At 45.3% G+C, this 17,956-nt stretch overlaps 8 protein-coding genes across 8 annotated transcripts; 2 read left to right on the forward strand and 6 right to left on the reverse strand.

Annotated features, from left to right (window-relative positions):
- Positions 1-289: 289 nt before the first annotated feature.
- Positions 290-1,282, reverse strand: SJAG_04684 (ER chaperone SHR3 ue Psh3; the record flags this gene model as incomplete). The annotated part of the gene is made up of 2 exons (XM_002175733.2): positions 290-808; positions 992-1,282. The coding sequence occupies 2 exons, from the start codon at positions 1,280-1,282 to the stop codon at positions 290-292; spliced, it is 810 nt and encodes a 269-aa protein (XP_002175769.2).
- Positions 1,283-2,030: 748 nt separating this feature from the next.
- SJAG_04682 (CCCH tandem zinc finger protein) lies at positions 2,031-6,522 on the forward strand. The gene has a single exon (XM_002175732.2). It carries the CDS (start codon positions 3,296-3,298, stop codon positions 4,781-4,783), a length of 1,488 nt encoding a protein of 495 aa, XP_002175768.1. The 5' UTR covers positions 2,031-3,295; the 3' UTR covers positions 4,784-6,522.
- Positions 6,523-6,789: 267 nt separating this feature from the next.
- SJAG_04681 (IMPcyclohydrolase/phosphoribosylaminoimidazolecarboxamideformyltransferase) lies at positions 6,790-8,837 on the reverse strand. The gene has a single exon (XM_002175731.2). The coding sequence runs from the start codon at positions 8,746-8,748 to the stop codon at positions 6,991-6,993; it is 1,758 nt and encodes a 585-aa protein (XP_002175767.1). The 5' UTR covers positions 8,749-8,837; the 3' UTR covers positions 6,790-6,990.
- Positions 8,838-9,580: 743 nt separating this feature from the next.
- On the reverse strand, positions 9,581-10,899 carry SJAG_04680 (tRNA (guanine-N7-)-methyltransferase catalytic subunit Trm8). Its single transcript, XM_002175730.2, has 3 exons — positions 10,632-10,899; positions 10,452-10,510; positions 9,581-10,397 (listed from the first exon to the last, which is right to left on the reverse strand). Exons 1-3 carry the CDS (start codon positions 10,743-10,745, stop codon positions 9,749-9,751), a joined length of 822 nt encoding a protein of 273 aa, XP_002175766.1. The 5' UTR covers positions 10,746-10,899; the 3' UTR covers positions 9,581-9,748.
- Positions 10,900-10,909: 10 nt separating this feature from the next.
- Positions 10,910-12,086, reverse strand: SJAG_04679 (urease accessory protein UREG). The gene has a single exon (XM_002175729.2). The coding sequence runs from the start codon at positions 11,903-11,905 to the stop codon at positions 11,033-11,035; it is 873 nt and encodes a 290-aa protein (XP_002175765.1). The 5' UTR covers positions 11,906-12,086; the 3' UTR covers positions 10,910-11,032.
- SJAG_04678 (aminotransferase) lies at positions 12,021-15,536 on the reverse strand. Its single transcript, XM_002175728.2, has one exon. It carries the CDS (start codon positions 14,446-14,448, stop codon positions 13,171-13,173), a length of 1,278 nt encoding a protein of 425 aa, XP_002175764.1. The 5' UTR covers positions 14,449-15,536; the 3' UTR covers positions 12,021-13,170.
- SJAG_06471 (hypothetical protein) lies at positions 12,596-13,089 on the forward strand. The gene is made up of 2 exons (XM_011050761.1): positions 12,596-12,835; positions 12,894-13,089. The coding sequence occupies exons 1-2, from the start codon at positions 12,728-12,730 to the stop codon at positions 12,993-12,995; spliced, it is 210 nt and encodes a 69-aa protein (XP_011049063.1). The 5' UTR covers positions 12,596-12,727; the 3' UTR covers positions 12,996-13,089.
- On the reverse strand, positions 15,523-17,860 carry SJAG_04677 (iron transport multicopper oxidase Fio1). Its single transcript, XM_002175727.2, has one exon. The coding sequence runs from the start codon at positions 17,522-17,524 to the stop codon at positions 15,737-15,739; it is 1,788 nt and encodes a 595-aa protein (XP_002175763.1). The 5' UTR covers positions 17,525-17,860; the 3' UTR covers positions 15,523-15,736.
- Positions 17,861-17,956: the final 96 nt, after the last annotated feature.

Consider the following 17,956-nt stretch of genomic DNA (forward strand, 5'->3'; position numbering starts at 1 on the left):
GTTCTCGACATTTTGCTCCGTCGGATCTTCCTGGATCCCCTTGGCTGCCCCTGACTCCCCCTGAATCCCTGGATCCACCGCTAAAACTTCACGTGCTGCATGCGTAAGCGCGCTCCCGGCCAACCCTGAGGGACGACCAATCTCCTTGTCGATAAATCACACAACGAGGATCAGATGACATCACTAAACCTAGCGCCCAATCAATGACGTCGCGCATCACGCGCGCGCTAACGGCACGACGGTTATTTGGCTCGCCTCCGCACGCGCTGAGCTATCGCGTTTCTTGGTTTCAGGGGTCTTCTGCTCTTCTCGGAAGAAGTCTTGATTCAGTCGCAGCTGCCTTCTCGCCGGACGCGTTGGCGCTTTCGTACTCACGACGCATGCCGGCCGAGATGTGGCAAGCATACGTGTAGCCCAGCTGCAAGATTAAGACTCCGACGAGCAAAAAGCACACGAGGACCTGGGACGCAGCAAGCACGGCCAAATAGGTGTCGCGGGGGTACTGGTGGTAGGCACGGAGGGGGACGCCGAGAATGTACGGAACGACGTTGATGAGATAGAGGACGATGGAGGCGACATAGAGACCCATGCTCGTATAGTGTACAGCTTTTCGTCCGGCTTGCATTGCTGGACCTGGGCGACACAGGCCACGAGACGGCACAAAAACGACGTAAAGCAGTATTTTGAGTGAGGAGCAGACGCAGCAGCCCGTAGAGACCTCCGATTGTCGACGAGGCGTTGTCGAATTGGCCAGAATAGGCGCGACGGTCGCGCTCGGGCGCCAGAGCGTGTAGTAGTCTACGGAGAACTAGACGGGTTAGTGGGGGAAGTGGAGGAGGTGGAGGCTGCATGTGGGGACACTAGCGAAGTGGGGCGGTGGGGTAGGCCATGTGGGGTATGTGGAGGCGAACGGGGGCCGGCCCACGGGAACCCATGCAGCGGGGAGCCGCTGCAGCGTGGAGTAGTGCACTGCACCGCTAAACAGACTTACGCTCTGGAACAGCAGACCAAGTAAAAAGGTCGCCGAGATAATAATGACATAGCGGGACGCTACTTTGAGCGTGTCGACCGTGCAGTATTTGGGCAGGATCTTCATTGCTTGGTGATGATGGGTGAGGAGGACGAAAGACGTCGGTCGTGTGGAGAGGTGACGAGGAAGCTGCAGCGCACTGCAGCGAGTCGCAGCACGGACTAACGGGGCCTTGCGAGCAGTTGCGAGGATCTGCGAGCCCGTGCGATCGCTTGCGCGTCTTTGCGATAGCCAACGTTTATGGCCGCCCATTCGCTGCCGCTTCCCCCATCCCCCCTGATAACCACTCGCGTCGTCGACTCCACGACGCCGATAGATGGTGCCGTCTGTGATGACGAGTCGGTGGACTACGGCACACTACTGCACACTACGGTGGGTTAGGGCGTCCTTGTGCGATCGCGAACGCAGCTATCTTACTCGTTGGGCATCGCTAGAACTCACTCCCCACGCTCTCCCAACCACCTCGCTTAACCTTGTTTCCGCCGCGCCGGCCGTCGCTCCTTCCCTTATTAGCATAACGTCACCCCTATTCTGCGCCTCGTTTCGAAGTTCCGCCGGCTGCCGGAGCTTTGCGCGCGTACTCATTGGCCAGAACACCGCTAGACGTTTAAGGTTATTTCCTTTGAGCATCGATCACGCGCAATCGACGGGCCCAGCGCCCACTCACAGCCGTCCATTCTTCTCCTTACGTAATGATCTCCACATTTTCCCTCCTGTTCCAGCTCCGAATATCAGCTATGACGTGTGATTCGTGCTTTGGCCAAGCACTCGTCGCCTTTCCCAGGCGCTGATTGCCCAGCTATCCCCTACGGTCCCCTGGGGTGCATTGCCGGCAACCGAACCATAATGTCTCGCTCCCCATCGCAACCGACACTGCCGGGTTGCCTCCCACCGCACTACAGTCATAGGACGTCCTCAAAGGGTCGTCTCGTGACGTCATCCTATGACGTCCCCCGAAGCGCGCTTTTAAACGCGCCTATCGACCGCCCACCGGAATGTCCTTCCAGCAAGCACCTAAAACCTCATCTTTCCCGCTACCACTACCCTCCTCCATTCGCAGCAACAGCAGCTACAAGCAGCGCGTCTTTGCCATTTCTTGTAGCATTCGTCTCGTTTGCATAGACGTAAGCACTTTGTTACGGTAATCGCTGATTGTGTCGACCTAGGTTGTGTAAACCGCGCGTTATTCGCCTTTCTGTTCGCGTTTTCGCAGCTAAACATAAAAAAGCGCGGCATTCGGTCCTTCTTTTCCGATCGTTTTTAATCTGGGCGGTTTTCCAGCGCTGTTTTTCGCTTTATTTTTTCTACTTTCGGCCCCTTGTGCTGTATTTGTATTGTTTGGTTCGTTTTGTCCGTGTGATTGTATTTATTTGTTCCAGCACACGCGTCCTCTCCTTTTTTTGTGACTTTTCCTCGGTTGTTTGTACTTGCCGTACTTGTGTATCTACGTGCATTCAGTTCTCTCCATTAACCACGACGCGTAACTGAAACATTTGTGAACGTTTTTCCCTTTCCACGTTTTAAGGTTTTTATTTTTTTTGTCTTGGCTTTTTTTTCTCTCATAGGAAAAAAAACAACGCGTATTTTTCGCTTGGTTTCTGTTTGTTCGTAGACCTTTCTTCGCGTCTACAGCCGTTTCTTTCTGTCGTGTTCACGCGTAAACGTTCGCATTCCCGTGTCCTTGGAACACAAAACCACTTCGTTTTCTTTTATTATTCCCGGTCGTTGTTTCCCTTTCTTATATCGCACACCGCTATTTTCGTGCTCTGCTGCTTGTGTCCAGTGTCTGCAAGCACTTGCACGGTTACTTTCATTACCATATCAATTCTTTTTGATTGTATTTATTGTACGAACTTTGGGCAGTTTCGATATCTATACGATTGCACATCATATAAAAAAAAAGGCTAAACAACTCGAAGAACGAAAAAGAAAAAGAAATCCTTTTGGAAACGACTTTTTTGCATTCAAAGCTTAGAAACGCATTGTCTTCGATTTCATCATCATACCAACGACATATTTTCAAAGTTACAACAACGCTCTTCCTCTTTTATTTTTCTTCCCCTTTTTTATTCATTTGCTGTTTTTCCGGCTTCTTATAGACGATACGTGTGGTGCATACACACTCTCGCATATATACGCATTATTTTTCCGTGCACCAGACTTATCCCCTTGTACTCAGACTCGTTTCGTTTTCTTCGTTTCTCCTTTCTCTCACTCCGCCTTCCAACGCTCACTTAACCTTTTTTGGTATCTTGTCTTGTCACAATGCAAAGCTTTGAACGATTTGGTGAACCTTTGCTAGAGCAAAGTCGTTTTTCCTCCATGAACCCTTTGCTCGATCTCTCTCGTCCCCACTTGGGGGCACATTCCTCGCTACGGAACGGATTTCCCCAACTGCTACAAACCCAGCTGCCTAGCACAGCTGTAAATGCAAACGCGAATGTAACTTCGCCCAGCTCAGCAAGTACCTTTTCCTCGGAACGTATGATGTATGGCAGCAATTTGCTGTTTGGAGATGCCCCGATGGAGGATGGGGAGAACAATTTTGCGCCCTCTTCTAGTATTGGCGACTCGTGTACTCGCTTGACGCCCCTCGCCTCAAACATTTCTCCCACCTCTCCAAACAAAACGTCCAGCAAGCTGTTCCCTGTGGATGTCAATCATGCGCCTGCGCTCTTTCGTTCTTCCAACGCTCTTCAAGCACCGTGGCAGCCTACGACGGCTACTTCTCCCACAGCGGCGACCACGGCATCTTCGGTTGTCGGCAGTGTGGCACCTCCGCGTCCAACCTCCGAACCTGCTTATCCCTCGCTCCTAAAGGATTTGCTGCCGGCCGAGGATTTGGAACAAGACGAATTGACTTCCTCTTCCTTCTCCACGGCTTCTACTCCGGCCATAACGTCTCACAGAAACATGCCTCGGGTCCTGTCCTCGGACGCGTTGAGAAACGCAACCAACTCTTCAACCTCTTGGTTGCCCTTTGGAGGCAATGGAAATACATTCCTCAAAGCTGCTCACCGTTCTGCGAGTTCTAGTGATCTTCGTCATGCTGGCAACATGAATTTCGAGATGGGACCCTTGTTCCCTTTTGACGTGCCCCGTAATGCGTTTTCGCAAGTCTCCAGCAAACCTAAAATTACCGTCAACACAATGGGTTCATCGTTTTCATCCGCAGCAACGTTTGGTACCGCTGAGGAGAGAGGCATTTCTCCTTCGACGAATTCGACGACGACGCCCTTATACCGTGTTCGTCATCGCCCTAGTCTCTCGCAGCCACTTCCTTCCATGGATTCGCTTCACCTGAGCCTTGGCTCAATCGCGAGACCCAACGCTAGAATGGCTGCTACCGCTCCCAACAGTGCTACCAATTCTGGACCCTGTTCACCAACGTCTGCCACGGCGGCTTCTGTGAACGTGTCGGGTCCCCAGGCCTTGCCTATGCTCCCTCCTTCCCAGCAACTTTCGCCAAGCTCTGAACGCTCTTCTGCTTCGTCTACTGTTTCCGGAAAGTCGAATGGTGATGGTCCTGTTATTAAAAATAATCTGTACAAGACGGAGCCATGCAAAAACTGGATGGCTTATGGGCGGTGTCGTTACGGCAGTAAGTGCCAGTTTGCCCATGGACCCATGGAGTTGAAGACGCCTGTTCGTCATCCCAAGTACAAAAGCAGACCTTGTCGCTCCTACTCTCAGTTTGGCTATTGCCCCTACGGACAGCGTTGTTGCTTCCTACACGCCACAGACCTGGTATAAACACGCTGTGCTGCATTCGTTGCTCTTATGTTCACTGTTATCATGTGTTTTCTATAAATTTATATCTCGAGATGAATTGCAAAAAGAAAAGCCGTTCCTGTGTTTGTGATCGCTCCTTCTCGACGAACACACTCAAACGTTTACACACATGCACGCACTCTCTCTTTCTCTTTTAACGTGCATGTACTTGCATGATGTACGCACACACATGTCTCTCTTCTCCTTCTGTGCTTCGTTCTATTTTCTTTTTTCTACTTCCTCGAAACTTTTTTTATTTTTCTTTATCCTTCTTGCTTTACCCACACCTGTTAGGACGGCTCTAATATCTCGTTGCCGGAATTAATTATTTCTCTTTATTTATTCGTCCCTAATTCGTCACTTAAAAAATCCCCGGGAAAGAAGCTGCCTCTTTCTCGAACTTCTTACTTCTTCCTTGGATGCTTTTTAACGCTTTCTTGTTTTCTTTTGCTTGGATAAAGTTACTTCTTCGGGTGCGAGATTTCGCATCCCAAACGATCTTTCAAAGCGTGTGTTTTTGCTGCAATATTCTGACACTAACGTTTCTGTCCGCCTTCCTCTGCCCTTATTTGATGCATTGATATGAAATAAAACTTTAAAAAAAAAAGAGAAAAGAACTATGGAAAAGGAAATCAGTTACATTTTCACTAGTGTGCAGATGGCAGATGTGTCACTTCAATCCTCTTACTCTTGTCGTAATTTCTTACAGTTGTCTTGTGCTTTATTTTTTTAATTTATTGACTGTTGCAATACTGCATTGGCTTGTTTTATTTTGTTCTTTTGTTCACACATGGTCTTTCTCACATTCATCATTCATCTTCCGCAAAACTGTCATCGTTTTTCCGTTTCTGCCCTCCCAGTTATGATGAGTCAGCTCGTATTCGTAAGACGAAGCGAATATGTTTTTGGCTCTCTCTAAAGGGCTTCCCCATTCATTGTGAACAGCCTATCACACATGTGCGTGTGTGTGTCTTGTTCATGTAAAAAGTTTTACCATTCATTCGTAAGTTCCGTTGTTTTTCATAAGCTGTTGGATTATGGATGATGCTACGTTTAAGGAACCATTAACCCTGTATACACCACTACCTGTGTTTGCAAGTGTTGAATATGGTTTCATGTTTTATGTTACGAAGCGAAGGGAACCGACTGTCGGTTTTGAACGGTTTTAGTCGGTTCTATTTTGTTTTATGTGTTTCATTTATGGGATGAGCGGCTATGCGCTCTCATTCCATAACCATTGAGTAATGATGGGTTTGCAATTGTATTGGCTTGTCTTCTCGTGAGCGCTACTGAAATGGTCATTGGTGTTACGACAACTATGTACTAAACATGTGATACTTAGGGTCCTTGGCGCTTTGCGACAGCCTCTTAAGACTTTTACTTGGCGTTTTCGTCTTATTTCTTAAAACACAATTCGCGCGTTTTTTCTTACTCGGAATTGTTAAAAATCCGCTCTCTTCGTTCTTGGTTTTGCCATCGTTCGATTGGATCCAATCGAATGGGCCTCGTGTGTTAGTCAGCCAACTAGCTGCGGGTTAATTATTATCATATCATGTTCACTGCTGTTATCCACTGGATTGCAACTCGCTAATTCATTATTGGCAGTTTGATCAATTGTGCCGTCTCGAATACCACATCACATAGGCACCTCCTTGCTCTCTTTTTCAATCTTATATTATACTAAAAAAGTCATAGAAATTCAATATTTGTTGCATACCCTATTTGTCTTACTTATTGGCTTGGCATGAGTGCATTTCTACCACAATTATAGGCATGTGTAATCTGTTTCTTAATCTACAGCTGTCGTATTAGCAGTATTGGTAGTGAATACCATAATATCTATTATTGAAAGAGCGTCCGTCAACTTCACCCGTTGTAAGTTGTCCTTGACATAGCGAAAGCTCACGAGCTCTGAGTCTCATACATACATGCGTTCATCCACACCACCACAGCCAATCGGACTTCGCTCAGTTCAGGCTACCCGTAAACCGCCGATGCATTTCGCGCTAACTCGCTCCTCTTTCCCATGTGTTCGCCAAAAAAAATCTATTGTAACCGTAAGAAAAAAAACATTTTCGCTATGTAATAAGAGGGGGGAATTAAAATAGTTTAGGAATAGCTTGCACTCTAGACCCGAACTTTCACTCGGTCGTGCTACGCTTCCACAACTTGTTGCACCTCTTGTCAGCTTAGTGATGGAAGAGACGAATGGGAAGCTCAGCAAACACCATGTTGAACTCATCAGCAGTCTCACGAACAGCCTTGTCCATCACACTACCGCCAGGAGCGGCAACGAACTTGACACCACTTTGGGCACATCTGTAGACGTTGTCGGGGAAGGGGAAGAAGGCGTCGCTAGCACAGATAACGTCCTTCAACTGTGCATGGAACTCCTTACGCTCTTCAGCAGTAAGGAACTCGGGGACCGTGTTGAAAACAGACTCCCATTGCTCGCGTTCGCGACCAGACTCGGGAACGGCACCCAAAACGTACAAGTCGATAGCGTTCGACTTCTCAGGGCGCTTGGCAGTGGGCTTGAAGTCAAAGGCAAGAACCTTAGGGTGGTGACGCAACCACCAGTTGTCAGCCTTGTCACCAGCCAAACGGTTGCAGTGGATACGGGATTGTTGACCAGCACCAAGACCAATAACCATACCGTTCTTGGCATAGCAAACAGAGTTACTTTGGGTATACTTCAAGGCAGTCGTGGCAACGACGAAGTCAATCAAAGCAGCATCAGTCAAGTCCTTGTTCTTGCTGACAACCTTTTGGAAGATGGACTTGTCGATCTTGGCGTCGTCACGACGGTGTTGGAGGGAAACACCGTAAACTTGGCGGGTCTCCAAAAGAGGAGGAACGTAGTCCTCGTTCATTTGCAAGATGCAGTAACGACCACCCTTCTTCTTCTTCAAGATAGCAAGAGCGTCTTCGTCATAGCCGGGGGCAATGATACCGTCAGAAACCTCACGGGAAATGATGCGAGCAGTAATGGCATCAACCTTGTCAGACAAAGCGATGAAATCACCAAAGGAAGACATGCGGTCAGCGCCACGGGCACGAGCATAAGCGGCGGCCAAGGGAGTCATGTTCTCAATGTCAGCAACGAAGTAAACTTGCTTCTCAATGTCCGACAAGGGGAGACCAACAGCAACACCAGCAGGAGAAACATGCTTGAAGGAAGCAGCAGCAGGGAGACCAAGGTTCTCACGAAGCTCCTTCACCAAAGGCCAGGAGTTGAGGGCATCCAAAAGGTTAATGTAACCGGGGGCACCACACAGCACCTTGAAGGGGAGAGGACCGTCAGTCATGAAGGCTTGAGCAGGAGCTTGGTGAGGGTTGGCACCATAACGCAGGGTCAATTGGTTCTCACCGGCAGCATATTGCTTACGGAAGTAGTCCGAAATAGCTTCATCATAAGAAGCAGTGGATTGGAAAGCCTTCAAGGCGTAAGCATTGCGGTCCTCTTGGGTAAGGGTCTTGGAAGACAACTTGTTCAAGAAGGAAGGATAATCGGCAGGGTCACACAGGATGGTGACACGAGCATGGTTCTTGGCGGCAGCACGGAGCAAAGTGACACCGCCAATATCAATCTCCTCAACAGCCTCAGCAATGGTGACGGCGGGCTTGGCGACGGTCTCGCGGAAAGGGTAAAGGTTACAGACGACAATGTCGATCTTCTCGATCTGTTGAGCAAGAAGGTCCTTCTCGTCAGAGGGGATATCACGAGCCAAAATACCGCCATGAACAGCAGGGTGAAGAGTCTTGACACGACCGCCAAGAATTTCAGGAGCGCCAGTAATGGAAGAAACGTCAGCGATGGGAATACCTGCTTCGCGAATCATTCTGGCAGTACCACCGCTACCCAAAAGTTTGATGCCTTGCTTGTCCAAAGCCTTGGCGAGGTCAAGAAGACCGGTTTTATCATAGACACTGAGCAAAGCGTACATGATGTGCTGTTCCTAGAAGTTGTAGACTGGAGATGTCAGAGGGGAGAGTAATAAAAAAGTGTTTGGTGGAAGGATGAAGCTGCCTGAGGCTTATGTGGGAGTTTTTCCTTTATATACCTGTCCCTACGTCATGCATTAGGGTTAGGGTTTATTCGTCTGATGCTATTGGTTACGGGACGATAAGATTAAGCGACATCCAAACCGCAAGCGAAACCTCGTAACGATCATGCTGTGAAAAGAGAAAAAACAATTCCACAGAAGGCACCATAAACGGGATCAAATCATTGGCAGACATACAAAAAGCAACACAAATAAGTAAACAAAATAGATATATTGAAAGCAACTAGCTATAAAGGGCGCTTCAGTTAGAAAAGTAGAATCATTAAATTTTCATGATTAGCATAGAATATTTTGTAACATCATCAGCGCGCAGAAGTTTAAATGAACCTCACTCGTCGCACAATTGATTTTTTTTCAAAAATGATGCATTAACTAAATATTACAAACCTGCCGGATAGTTAGTAAAGAGTGCACATAAAGGATGTTAAGAATCACTGAATGTACAGTAACGATCAGAAGTGGATTTGGCGTCCAGGTCAATCATCACTATGTTTCGGATTGGGGCGACACAGTTACTCATCATGATTACTGTACAAGCTGTGTTCCTTATTCAGAACTGCTTACCTTTGATGGATGACGCTCTCTAGGAGACGTTTCGAGTTGCTTATATAGGAAGAAAAAGACAGTCACAGCGACGCACTTTTGTGACGTGCATACAGTGGATACAATAGTGATGTATTTAGAATTCGTTAATTGTGTATAGTGATGATTATGGAGACTTAGTGTATTCTATTCAGCTATAGTGAATGCAGTCGGTAGTTAGCAAGACGTTGCTTGGTTCGTAGTGGAGATGAGTAAAGGTGTTTTAGAAGGGCGAATGGTTTGTTAATATTATTTTTATAGAAGATTGTACAAAACACAATGCTAAAAGAGAGCGAGATTACTCGGGGTTTGGCAGTCTTTCATAGCAGGCAACAAATTTTTGACCGCCGTTGCGAGCCACCTTTTTGCCCTCTTCTGTTTCATGAGTCATCAGCGTCACGCAGATGTCCTTTTCCTCTTCTTGTTTCGTAAGACGGCGGAAGAGAGGATGAGCGTCGAGATGCTGGACCATCCAAATGTGAAGCTCTTCAACGTCGGTAATTGTATACAAGATACCGTGAGGGCGGATAGCATAAGCATACTCTGAGGCCAATGTAGTGGTAATAATGCGGTTCTTGTGCTTACGAGCCTTGAAGTGAGGATCAGGGAAACAGAAGAACATTTTGGTCAATTGACCTTTTTCAAAGAAATTAGGAAGAAACTTTTGACAGTTCATACGGAGAACTGAAATGTTTTGGTAGCCACCAGGTACAGGCTCTTCGTTTTCTGCACGATACCGCAGAGCTTGAATCTTCTCTGTCAAGTAGTCCGTCACCTGCATACGAATTTCCATACCCAAGACATACGTGTCTGGGAAATGGGGACCGAGAGCTACGGTAAGACCACCATAACCGCAACCGATGTCGACGATTTCTACTTTACGTTCGGGATGATTCTTTATGTCCGGGTACAACGGAGACCAATCCATTTCCGAGGGGTTTCTAGGACTAGTTGATAAAAGATTAGCTTAAAAGGTTCAGAGCCACAACAAAAATCCATACTAGTCAAGTTCATGATCCGACAACACATTTGCATGAGCTCTCTGACGGAAAAGACGTTTCTACAAAAAGTTAGCACATGCTTACTACCAAAAAAAGCATAGTAGATACAAAAAGGGCAGAAAAAAATAAAAATGAAAGACTTTGTCATTGCCCTTTGTCATTGTCATAAAATGGCCTTACCATAGGAAGTCGACCCTCAACGCCGCCCTGCTTTGCCAGCCGTTTCAGCTTTTTCCGGGCTTCCTCCTCTTCACGTTGCAACTGAGCTGCTGATTTCTTCTGAACGGCAGACATTGTGAAACACTCAGAACGGAGCAGAGGGAAACCACGGAGTCTTCGAACTGGAATTTTGTGCTGCCCTTGTCACAGTTTTTTGGTGGAGCAAAACTGGTGGAGAGTGCGAGGTAAAAGTTAGTGACATGAAAAACGCGTCGCGTGGTAAACAGTTACGGTATGAATGACGAAGAAAAAGAATACGTAAGTATAGCATTGTAATTTAGAGTGCAAAAAGAAATACTGTTCACTATAATTCTACAGAAAAGTGACAAGGTTTGGCTGTTAAGATGCTGTAAGCAAAACTTCTAATGGTCCGTCTTCAAGGCCTTGGCAGCTTTAGCGGCACCAAGAATGAACTCGACAATCTGGTTCATGCCCACATCATTCTTGACTTGAGCAAAAACAACGGGTCCATTTTCACGAATCTTGCGAGCGTCTCTGTCCATTACGGACAGATCAGCACCCACTAACTCGGCTAAATCAGTCTTGTTAACGACTAAGAGATCAGACTCGGTAATACCGGGTCCACCTTTACGGGGGATTTTGTCGCCTCCGGAAACATCAATGACATAGATGATGTAGTCGGCGAGTTCACGAGAGTAGTTAGCGGCAAGGTTGTCACCGCCAGACTCGACAAACAGAAGATCTGTATGGAACTCCTTGTGCAACTCTTCCAAGGCGACTAGATTGCCCGAGACGTCCTCACGGATAGCCGCATGAGGACAACCACCGGTCTCGATGGCGCGAATGCGTTCGGCAGGCAAAGCCTTGTTGCGAATCAAAAACTCTTGATCTTCACGTGTGAAGATATCATTGGTGACAACAGCCAGGCTAAACTTTTCCTGAAGATGGCGACAAAGCTGAAGCAACAGAGCAGTTTTTCCGGAACCCACGGGGCCGCCAATACCAACGGTGAAGGCACGTTGAGAGAAGTCTCGGTTAGAGAACTCTGGGAGGTCACGGTTTAGGAAGCTTCCGGGAGAGTCCATGGCTTCATGGGAGTGGCCATGCTCTTGAGTGTGATGATCATGGGAGTGATGATCATGGGAATGATGGTCATGAGAATGATGGTCGTGAGAGTGCGTATGAGGGTGATCATGGCTGTGCGAATGTTTGTTGCTGCCATTGCCGGCAGCATGGGCATTGTCAGATTGAGGGAAAAAAATGGGGACAGGCATTTTGGAGCAGTAGTGATACGCTGATGGGAAGAAAGTACGGGGACGCAGAAAAAGACAACTACAGCGGCCGACCGAGTGGATAGCAATATGCAGACGATCTGTATCAGCTAAACGTTTTCACCTTCGTGATGGTGGGTGTGGTACCAAATTGGGAAGAAGACCGGCTATTTCAAGAATGATAGCTGACGAGGCATATTCTATTTTCGTTTACACCGTTCGTAGAGTCGTCACTGAATACGGTTAATTACTGTTACGACCCTGAAAATCGCTGATAAGCGGTTTTGCCTCTTGTACTGATTTCACAGTAGATACGAAATTTTTGGCGAGACGGCCACCATGAACGTCAAAGGTAATGACTACTCGGTCGGTAATCGTGCATAACTAAGTCGCATTTGCACACTCTTGGAGGTGTCGCAGCAATTGAAGCCCCCATGTTCCTTGATTGCACATACTTCTTCAATTCATTTCCATCGTCATGGGCTCGAGGCTATCCGGCTAAATTACCTATCAGCACTCAATTGGTGGTGAACTGGAACGAGTGTCTACTAAGGTTCGGCTCTCGCGGTTGGACGAATTGTAGGACGCTACTACGAAGCGTTCTGATGTTTATGTGACACAGAATTAGGGAGGAAGTAGAGAGCTGTCTGGATGAAATGCAAAAGCTGTGTAGTTGTTGGTGTCAGTAATTGTTAGAAAAACGTAATTGGTATTCTGTGGTTACAGAGAAAAGTTCCATAAAGTATGTGTGACGTATAAAGGGCTAATAGTTTCATAAATAATTGCCTTGTTTTGAGGCATCATAAAACAAAACAAGAACATCTAATGGCGGAAGGAAGACAAAATACTACGGACCCTGGTGTCCGCTCAGCAAAGGATGAGGGAAAGCGTTTTCTTCATGACATGCATAAGGGAGCAAAATTTGTTGAAGGGGTATGGACGTTGAATAGGATCCAGGCTGACATACAACTAACATGGCATGTGAACTTAGGAGATAAAGCATCCACATTTGCATTCCTCAAATCATAATGCTGGTATTGGTTCTGAAAGCAAAGCTAAGTCGGGACCTAGACCGGAGTATCAGAAGTCGTAGAAACGGAGAAGAAGAACGACAATGAAATGAAATGCAATAAGGATCACTGAACAAGCAATGATGAGTGGTAGGAGGCGGGAAATTTGTTGTGAATAAGATCAAAAAATGGTATAAAGGGGATCACTGGTGCATGCTCAGAACCAAGCATTTGATATTGTGGTTCTGTGCAAGCGTGCTAATTTCTTTGACCGTATTCAGTTTTAAAAGCATCAGAAATTAATCTGATTCCTTTGGTGATATTGTCAGGTGTTTCCCAGCTGAAACTTAGACGAGCGCAATTGGTCGCGGTGAACGAGGTGTCCTTGGTGACATGAAACGCGGAACCCGGTGCAATTACGACATCGTACTTCGTAAGCAGTGTTTTGTGAAAATCGTCGGTGTTCACAAACTCGGGAAACTCCAGCCAAGCAAAGTAACCACCCTTATTGGAACTGTATTTGATGTTTAAAGGCACGAGATACTTAATGATTGCCTGTTCCATAGCATTCTGACGAGCACTGAGAGCAGGAACGAGAACACCTTGTATCCATTTAGTTAAATCGCCAGACGATACGATAGGCTCGATGCATCCAGCAAGCAATTGCGATGCACAGCCGCCTGACTTTGTGGAACCGGTTTGAGACAGAGAGAAGACAAAGTCTGGGGTGCCTTCTGCCCAGCCAGTACGGATTCCGGGACACAGAATTTTGGAGAAACTGCCGTTAGAGACTGTATTACCGAAGGCCGACTGTCCCTTCATATTGCGATCAATGGTAACAAGTCGAGGGAGCGGTTCGGCATTTGTCCAATTCAACATGTCGTAAACATCGTCTGCGATAACCAAAGCATCGTACTTGCGAGCAAGTTTCACTAGTTGTTCCCTGCATACTAGTGACATGACTCGGGCGGAAGGATTTCCAAACGAGGGAACAACATAGATAATGTAGCGGTATAGTTTATAGCCATCAAATTTGTAAGGATGTTCATTAGGAGCGGAACCCTTTTTTGCGTGTTGTTCTTCCTCTTGGATGCACTTCTCCAGAAAGGTAAGATCTAAACCTTCGTCATTTTCAGGCACACCCTTTAAACGACCTTGAAAACCACTGTCTTCAAAGATTTTGCATGCTAAAAAGTAAGTTGGTGCAACCATAAAAACTTTCCGCGTAAAGATAGGGTCTGTAAACCGCTGCAGAATGCATGCGAGGTTTTGGCTTGCACCACCGGATATAACAATATTGTCCTTAGTAGTGGTATCTTTGTAAAATGCAGCAAGCCATTTTGCAACAGAGCAACGCAAATCGGGATCACCTTCGTCTAGGCCATATTGCATAACACTTCCATACCGTGTCGAGTGTAATACTTTATCAACGGCTCTGCTGATCATGTCGTTGGGTAACAAATCTTTGAACGGATGACCTTTAAACAAGTTGATCACGCCTTGAGACTTGTTTCGGATGATGTCAAGAGACGACATGATTATAGTACGAGTAAGTGATTTGCTTAAGAAATTTATTTTATAGAGGTTCAGCTTCAATGCCCTTTTTCTGTAGTATCCCAGAATAATATATGAAACGAACAGCAAGCACCGATAGAGCCCAAGTGTCCAAAAATAAGTAGATAAGGTAAGTGAACGGTTGATACGGAGTCTAATTGAAGGTAGCGTGCCGGCCAAAGTAATTCGCCCAAGGATAGTGTTGTATCAATTTGTTTTCTCTTAGTAAGCAGTAAATGGGTATTGGATGAGATTCTAACAACGATGGTACAAAAATGTTATTTAAACAGATGTAGCGAATAATCAACGTTGATGAACTAGTTAAAGGGTATAAAGGAGAGATGGAGTGTTTGTATAAGAGTTAAAATAAAGAAGAGCACTTGCATTTAATTTAGAGATTTATGGAGTTACAGATGTTTTTCTGAATGTTGTTGTTCGTAAATCAACAAAAGTATAATGTCGTTTCATGACGATCACGAAGTTTGTTTATCTATTACGAATGTTGTCAATAATAGTAACAGCTAAAAAAGCGAAGCTAATCGGACAAGGTGCATTCCAGATTGATGAAGAATCTGTCCAGTATCAAACAAGTATCGTAGCGGGTAGCCAAACGGAATGGTTAGATGGTCCGTATTAGAGGAAGGAATAAAATTACTCATATTTCAATCCTAGTTGAACGGTTTGCATTGGAGCTGTAACGACATAACCGATACTTCAAGGGGTCCATAATAAGGTTTTTTATATATATGCCTCAAGAGCCTACTGGTACTACAACAATCATACAGTTTCAACTTTACATAAAGATGGGAAGCGTTTTCAGTATTCTGTGTAAAGAAAGACTTATATTTGTGATATGGACATTTTGCGTAGAATAAGCGGGTAATCTGCTCATTTAGCTGTCGTAGCTTCAATTGTGGGCATAATAACACATTTCTTTCTTTTCTCCTCTTTATATTCCTATACGTTTGTGATGAACATTCTGTAAACATAGCAGATGTGTAGTTCATTAATCTACGAGTAAACAATTACCGATCCCTAACCTTAAAAATGTGAAATCGTTGTTTAACAATGATAGTAATAATTTCTTATTTAAGAAACAGTATGTGAATCAATCCGTTCACTCATTTTTAAAAAACACTACCAATTCACTTTCATGTGATTACATATACTAAGAGATATAAACTAATAAAAATATAAAAATATACAATGTAAAGAACGGTTTTTCTGTGACAACATTGCATGATATGGGTATCATTTCATCTCAACTGCTTCATCCATCAGCAAGCATTTTGTTCCAATCGTCTTTTTCCGTCTCCTCGACAGCATTGATACGTTCCACCTGCATTCCGTACCAAATAATAGAACCCATACCAATTAAAGCAGCGAGTACACACATTGCTACAGTAGCAATTGCTTTGGACGTCCATCCGGCTGGCATTTCTCCGGGTGCACTAGGAGATCCAGTTAAGTCTGAAATATTGACCGTGTTTCCCGCAGCATTGCCCGCTATTGGGATCTTCTGTTCGAGACATTGTTGACGAACGTAGTCAGGGGAAGCGATTTGTGGCACCAATTCTGGAGCTTCAACAAGTGTCGCAACTAATCCACTGTCCATATGCCATTCAATATGACAATGGAAAACCCAGACACCGGGATTGTTCGCAATCATACGAATGACAACATAACTCGTAGGCCAAATGTCAACTGTATCTCGACGTACTGGATTAGTAGAATAGTTATGTTGAACGGAGAAGTCATATACACCCGCATCTTCTTCTCCTCTTTCAAGTACCTCAAAAACATGACCATGCATATGGAAAGGATGGATACCTGTATCGTAATTATTCACGATGATATCAATAACTTGCAAATGTTCGAGAACGATAGCGTTTGTATATGGACCATATGTGATAGGCTTCAAGTTATAGCCATCAAAGTTTGTTGAGTTCGCAATCATAATTCCAGGCACTTTAGGATCCACAAAAGGAGTACCATTTATGGCGGCATAGTTAGCACCGTCAGCAAGAGTGTAAAAGTCAAAATCAAGTTGAAGCAGATTGGAGGAATCACCCCAATTAGATTCCCATAAAGGTTCCAATAGCGTATCATCATACCAATCGAGTTCACCAACCGGAGCTGCAACATCGTATGCAGAGTCATTATTGTATGACAACCAAGCCGTTACATTGGGATTGTAATTGTCTGGAATTACATCAAACAAGCTCTCGTCCATATATGCCGTAATGGCATAATTACGTGAGGTGTCGTTCTTCATTTGAACAAGTACACTGCAACGCTGGGCAGCAGAAAGTCGGATAGAACTAGCCGTTGCGGGCTTCGTATACTCTCCGTCAACTTCAATAATTGTCATGTCATGGTCTTCAATCGCAACCGTATAAGCATTGAATGCACCAATGTTTATGAAGCGAATCCGATATGTCTTTCCAGGTGTAACTGCGAAGGTAGCATTAAGCGTATCATTCATAAGACCAGCATCAGGAACTGGTTCAGCACCAGTGGGATTCTTAAATGTCTTAAATTCTGTATGAAACAGCTCATGAAAAGGAGTGTTATACCAATCGGTAAGTGATATTATAAGCTCTTCATCATAGTCGTAAGGTTCTTCTTTCGCATTAATAATGAAGGGTGTGCGCAGTCCGTCAGGATATTGAGACATGTCATGAGAATGTACCCAGTAAGTGCCGTTCTGCAAAGCCGTAAAGTTGTAAATGAAAGTGTCGCCAGGGGGAATTGAGCATTGAGTAATTTGAGGGGGGCCATCCATATAAGCCGTGTGGTTTTGGAATATTCCATGAGAATGCAGACTGCAGGTTCGATTGTCGGTCAGCTGATTAGTCATTTTAATTACGACCTGGTCGCCGTAATCAACTACAATAGGATCAATGGGCCACTTTCCATTGACTCCCATGACCCAACGTCCGTTTCCAGTTTGAGTGGGATCAACATCATATACATCAGTAACATTCCATTCGTATACGCGTTCGACAGCGCTCACAAAGACGTTCAACAAAGATAAGGCAATTAACTGAGCAAGCATTTTGCACGACTAGGAACGGTGAATCAAGACGAAAGCGGGTAAACAAGATTAAGAACGCAAACTTAAACCGATTAATGGATACAAAAACAGAAAGAGTAGACTAGAGATACAGAAAAATCCACGTAAAAATACTGAATACAAAAGAAAAATGGTCAGACCAGCTCTAGCAACGATATTCTTGTTTGCTCGTATGTATTTCGTAAGGGTACACACTCACCAAACTGGTATGAACCAAAATGACAAGTAATAAATATACAAAGGAATACAGTTTAGACAAGCAAAAATGTTTTAACAGTAGTAACAGACAGTGAGCGTAATGTACCGCAAAAATAGGTGCAAAGTTCCAAATTTATTCGTTTTTTGTAACAAATATATAGCTTTGTCGCAATAAGTTTTATCAGATGCGAATTGTCGGGTGCGACGCAATCTGAG

This window comes from Schizosaccharomyces japonicus, assembly GCF_000149845.2.
Source record: "Schizosaccharomyces japonicus yFS275 unplaced genomic scaffold supercont5.3, whole genome shotgun sequence".
In the NCBI taxonomy this organism is placed as follows: domain Eukaryota; kingdom Fungi; phylum Ascomycota; class Schizosaccharomycetes; order Schizosaccharomycetales; family Schizosaccharomycetaceae; genus Schizosaccharomyces; species Schizosaccharomyces japonicus.

Excerpts from the sequence above, each read along its gene's own strand:
- SJAG_04682 (XM_002175732.2), top strand. The coding sequence starts at position 3,296 with ATGCAAAGCTTTGAACGATTTGGTGAACCTTTGCTAGAGCAAAGTCGT.
- SJAG_04681 (XM_002175731.2), bottom strand. The coding sequence starts at position 8,748 with ATGTACGCTTTGCTCAGTGTCTATGATAAAACCGGTCTTCTTGACCTC.
- SJAG_04680 (XM_002175730.2), bottom strand. The coding sequence starts at position 10,745 with ATGTCTGCCGTTCAGAAGAAATCAGCAGCTCAGTTGCAACGTGAAGAG. Across the intron at positions 10,511-10,631 it reads TTGAGGGTCGACTTCCTATG|AAACGTCTTTTCCGTCAGAG; the intron begins GTAAGGCCATTT and ends AACTTTTTGTAG. Across the intron at positions 10,398-10,451 it reads TCGGATCATGAACTTGACTA|TCCTAGAAACCCCTCGGAAA; the intron begins GTATGGATTTTT and ends TTTATCAACTAG.
- SJAG_04679 (XM_002175729.2), bottom strand. The coding sequence starts at position 11,905 with ATGCCTGTCCCCATTTTTTTCCCTCAATCTGACAATGCCCATGCTGCC.
- SJAG_06471 (XM_011050761.1), top strand. The coding sequence starts at position 12,728 with ATGGCGGAAGGAAGACAAAATACTACGGACCCTGGTGTCCGCTCAGCA. Across the intron at positions 12,836-12,893 it reads GAGCAAAATTTGTTGAAGGG|GAGATAAAGCATCCACATTT; the intron begins GTATGGACGTTG and ends ATGTGAACTTAG.
- SJAG_04678 (XM_002175728.2), bottom strand. The coding sequence starts at position 14,448 with ATGTCGTCTCTTGACATCATCCGAAACAAGTCTCAAGGCGTGATCAAC.
- SJAG_04677 (XM_002175727.2), bottom strand. The coding sequence starts at position 17,524 with ATGCTTGCTCAGTTAATTGCCTTATCTTTGTTGAACGTCTTTGTGAGC.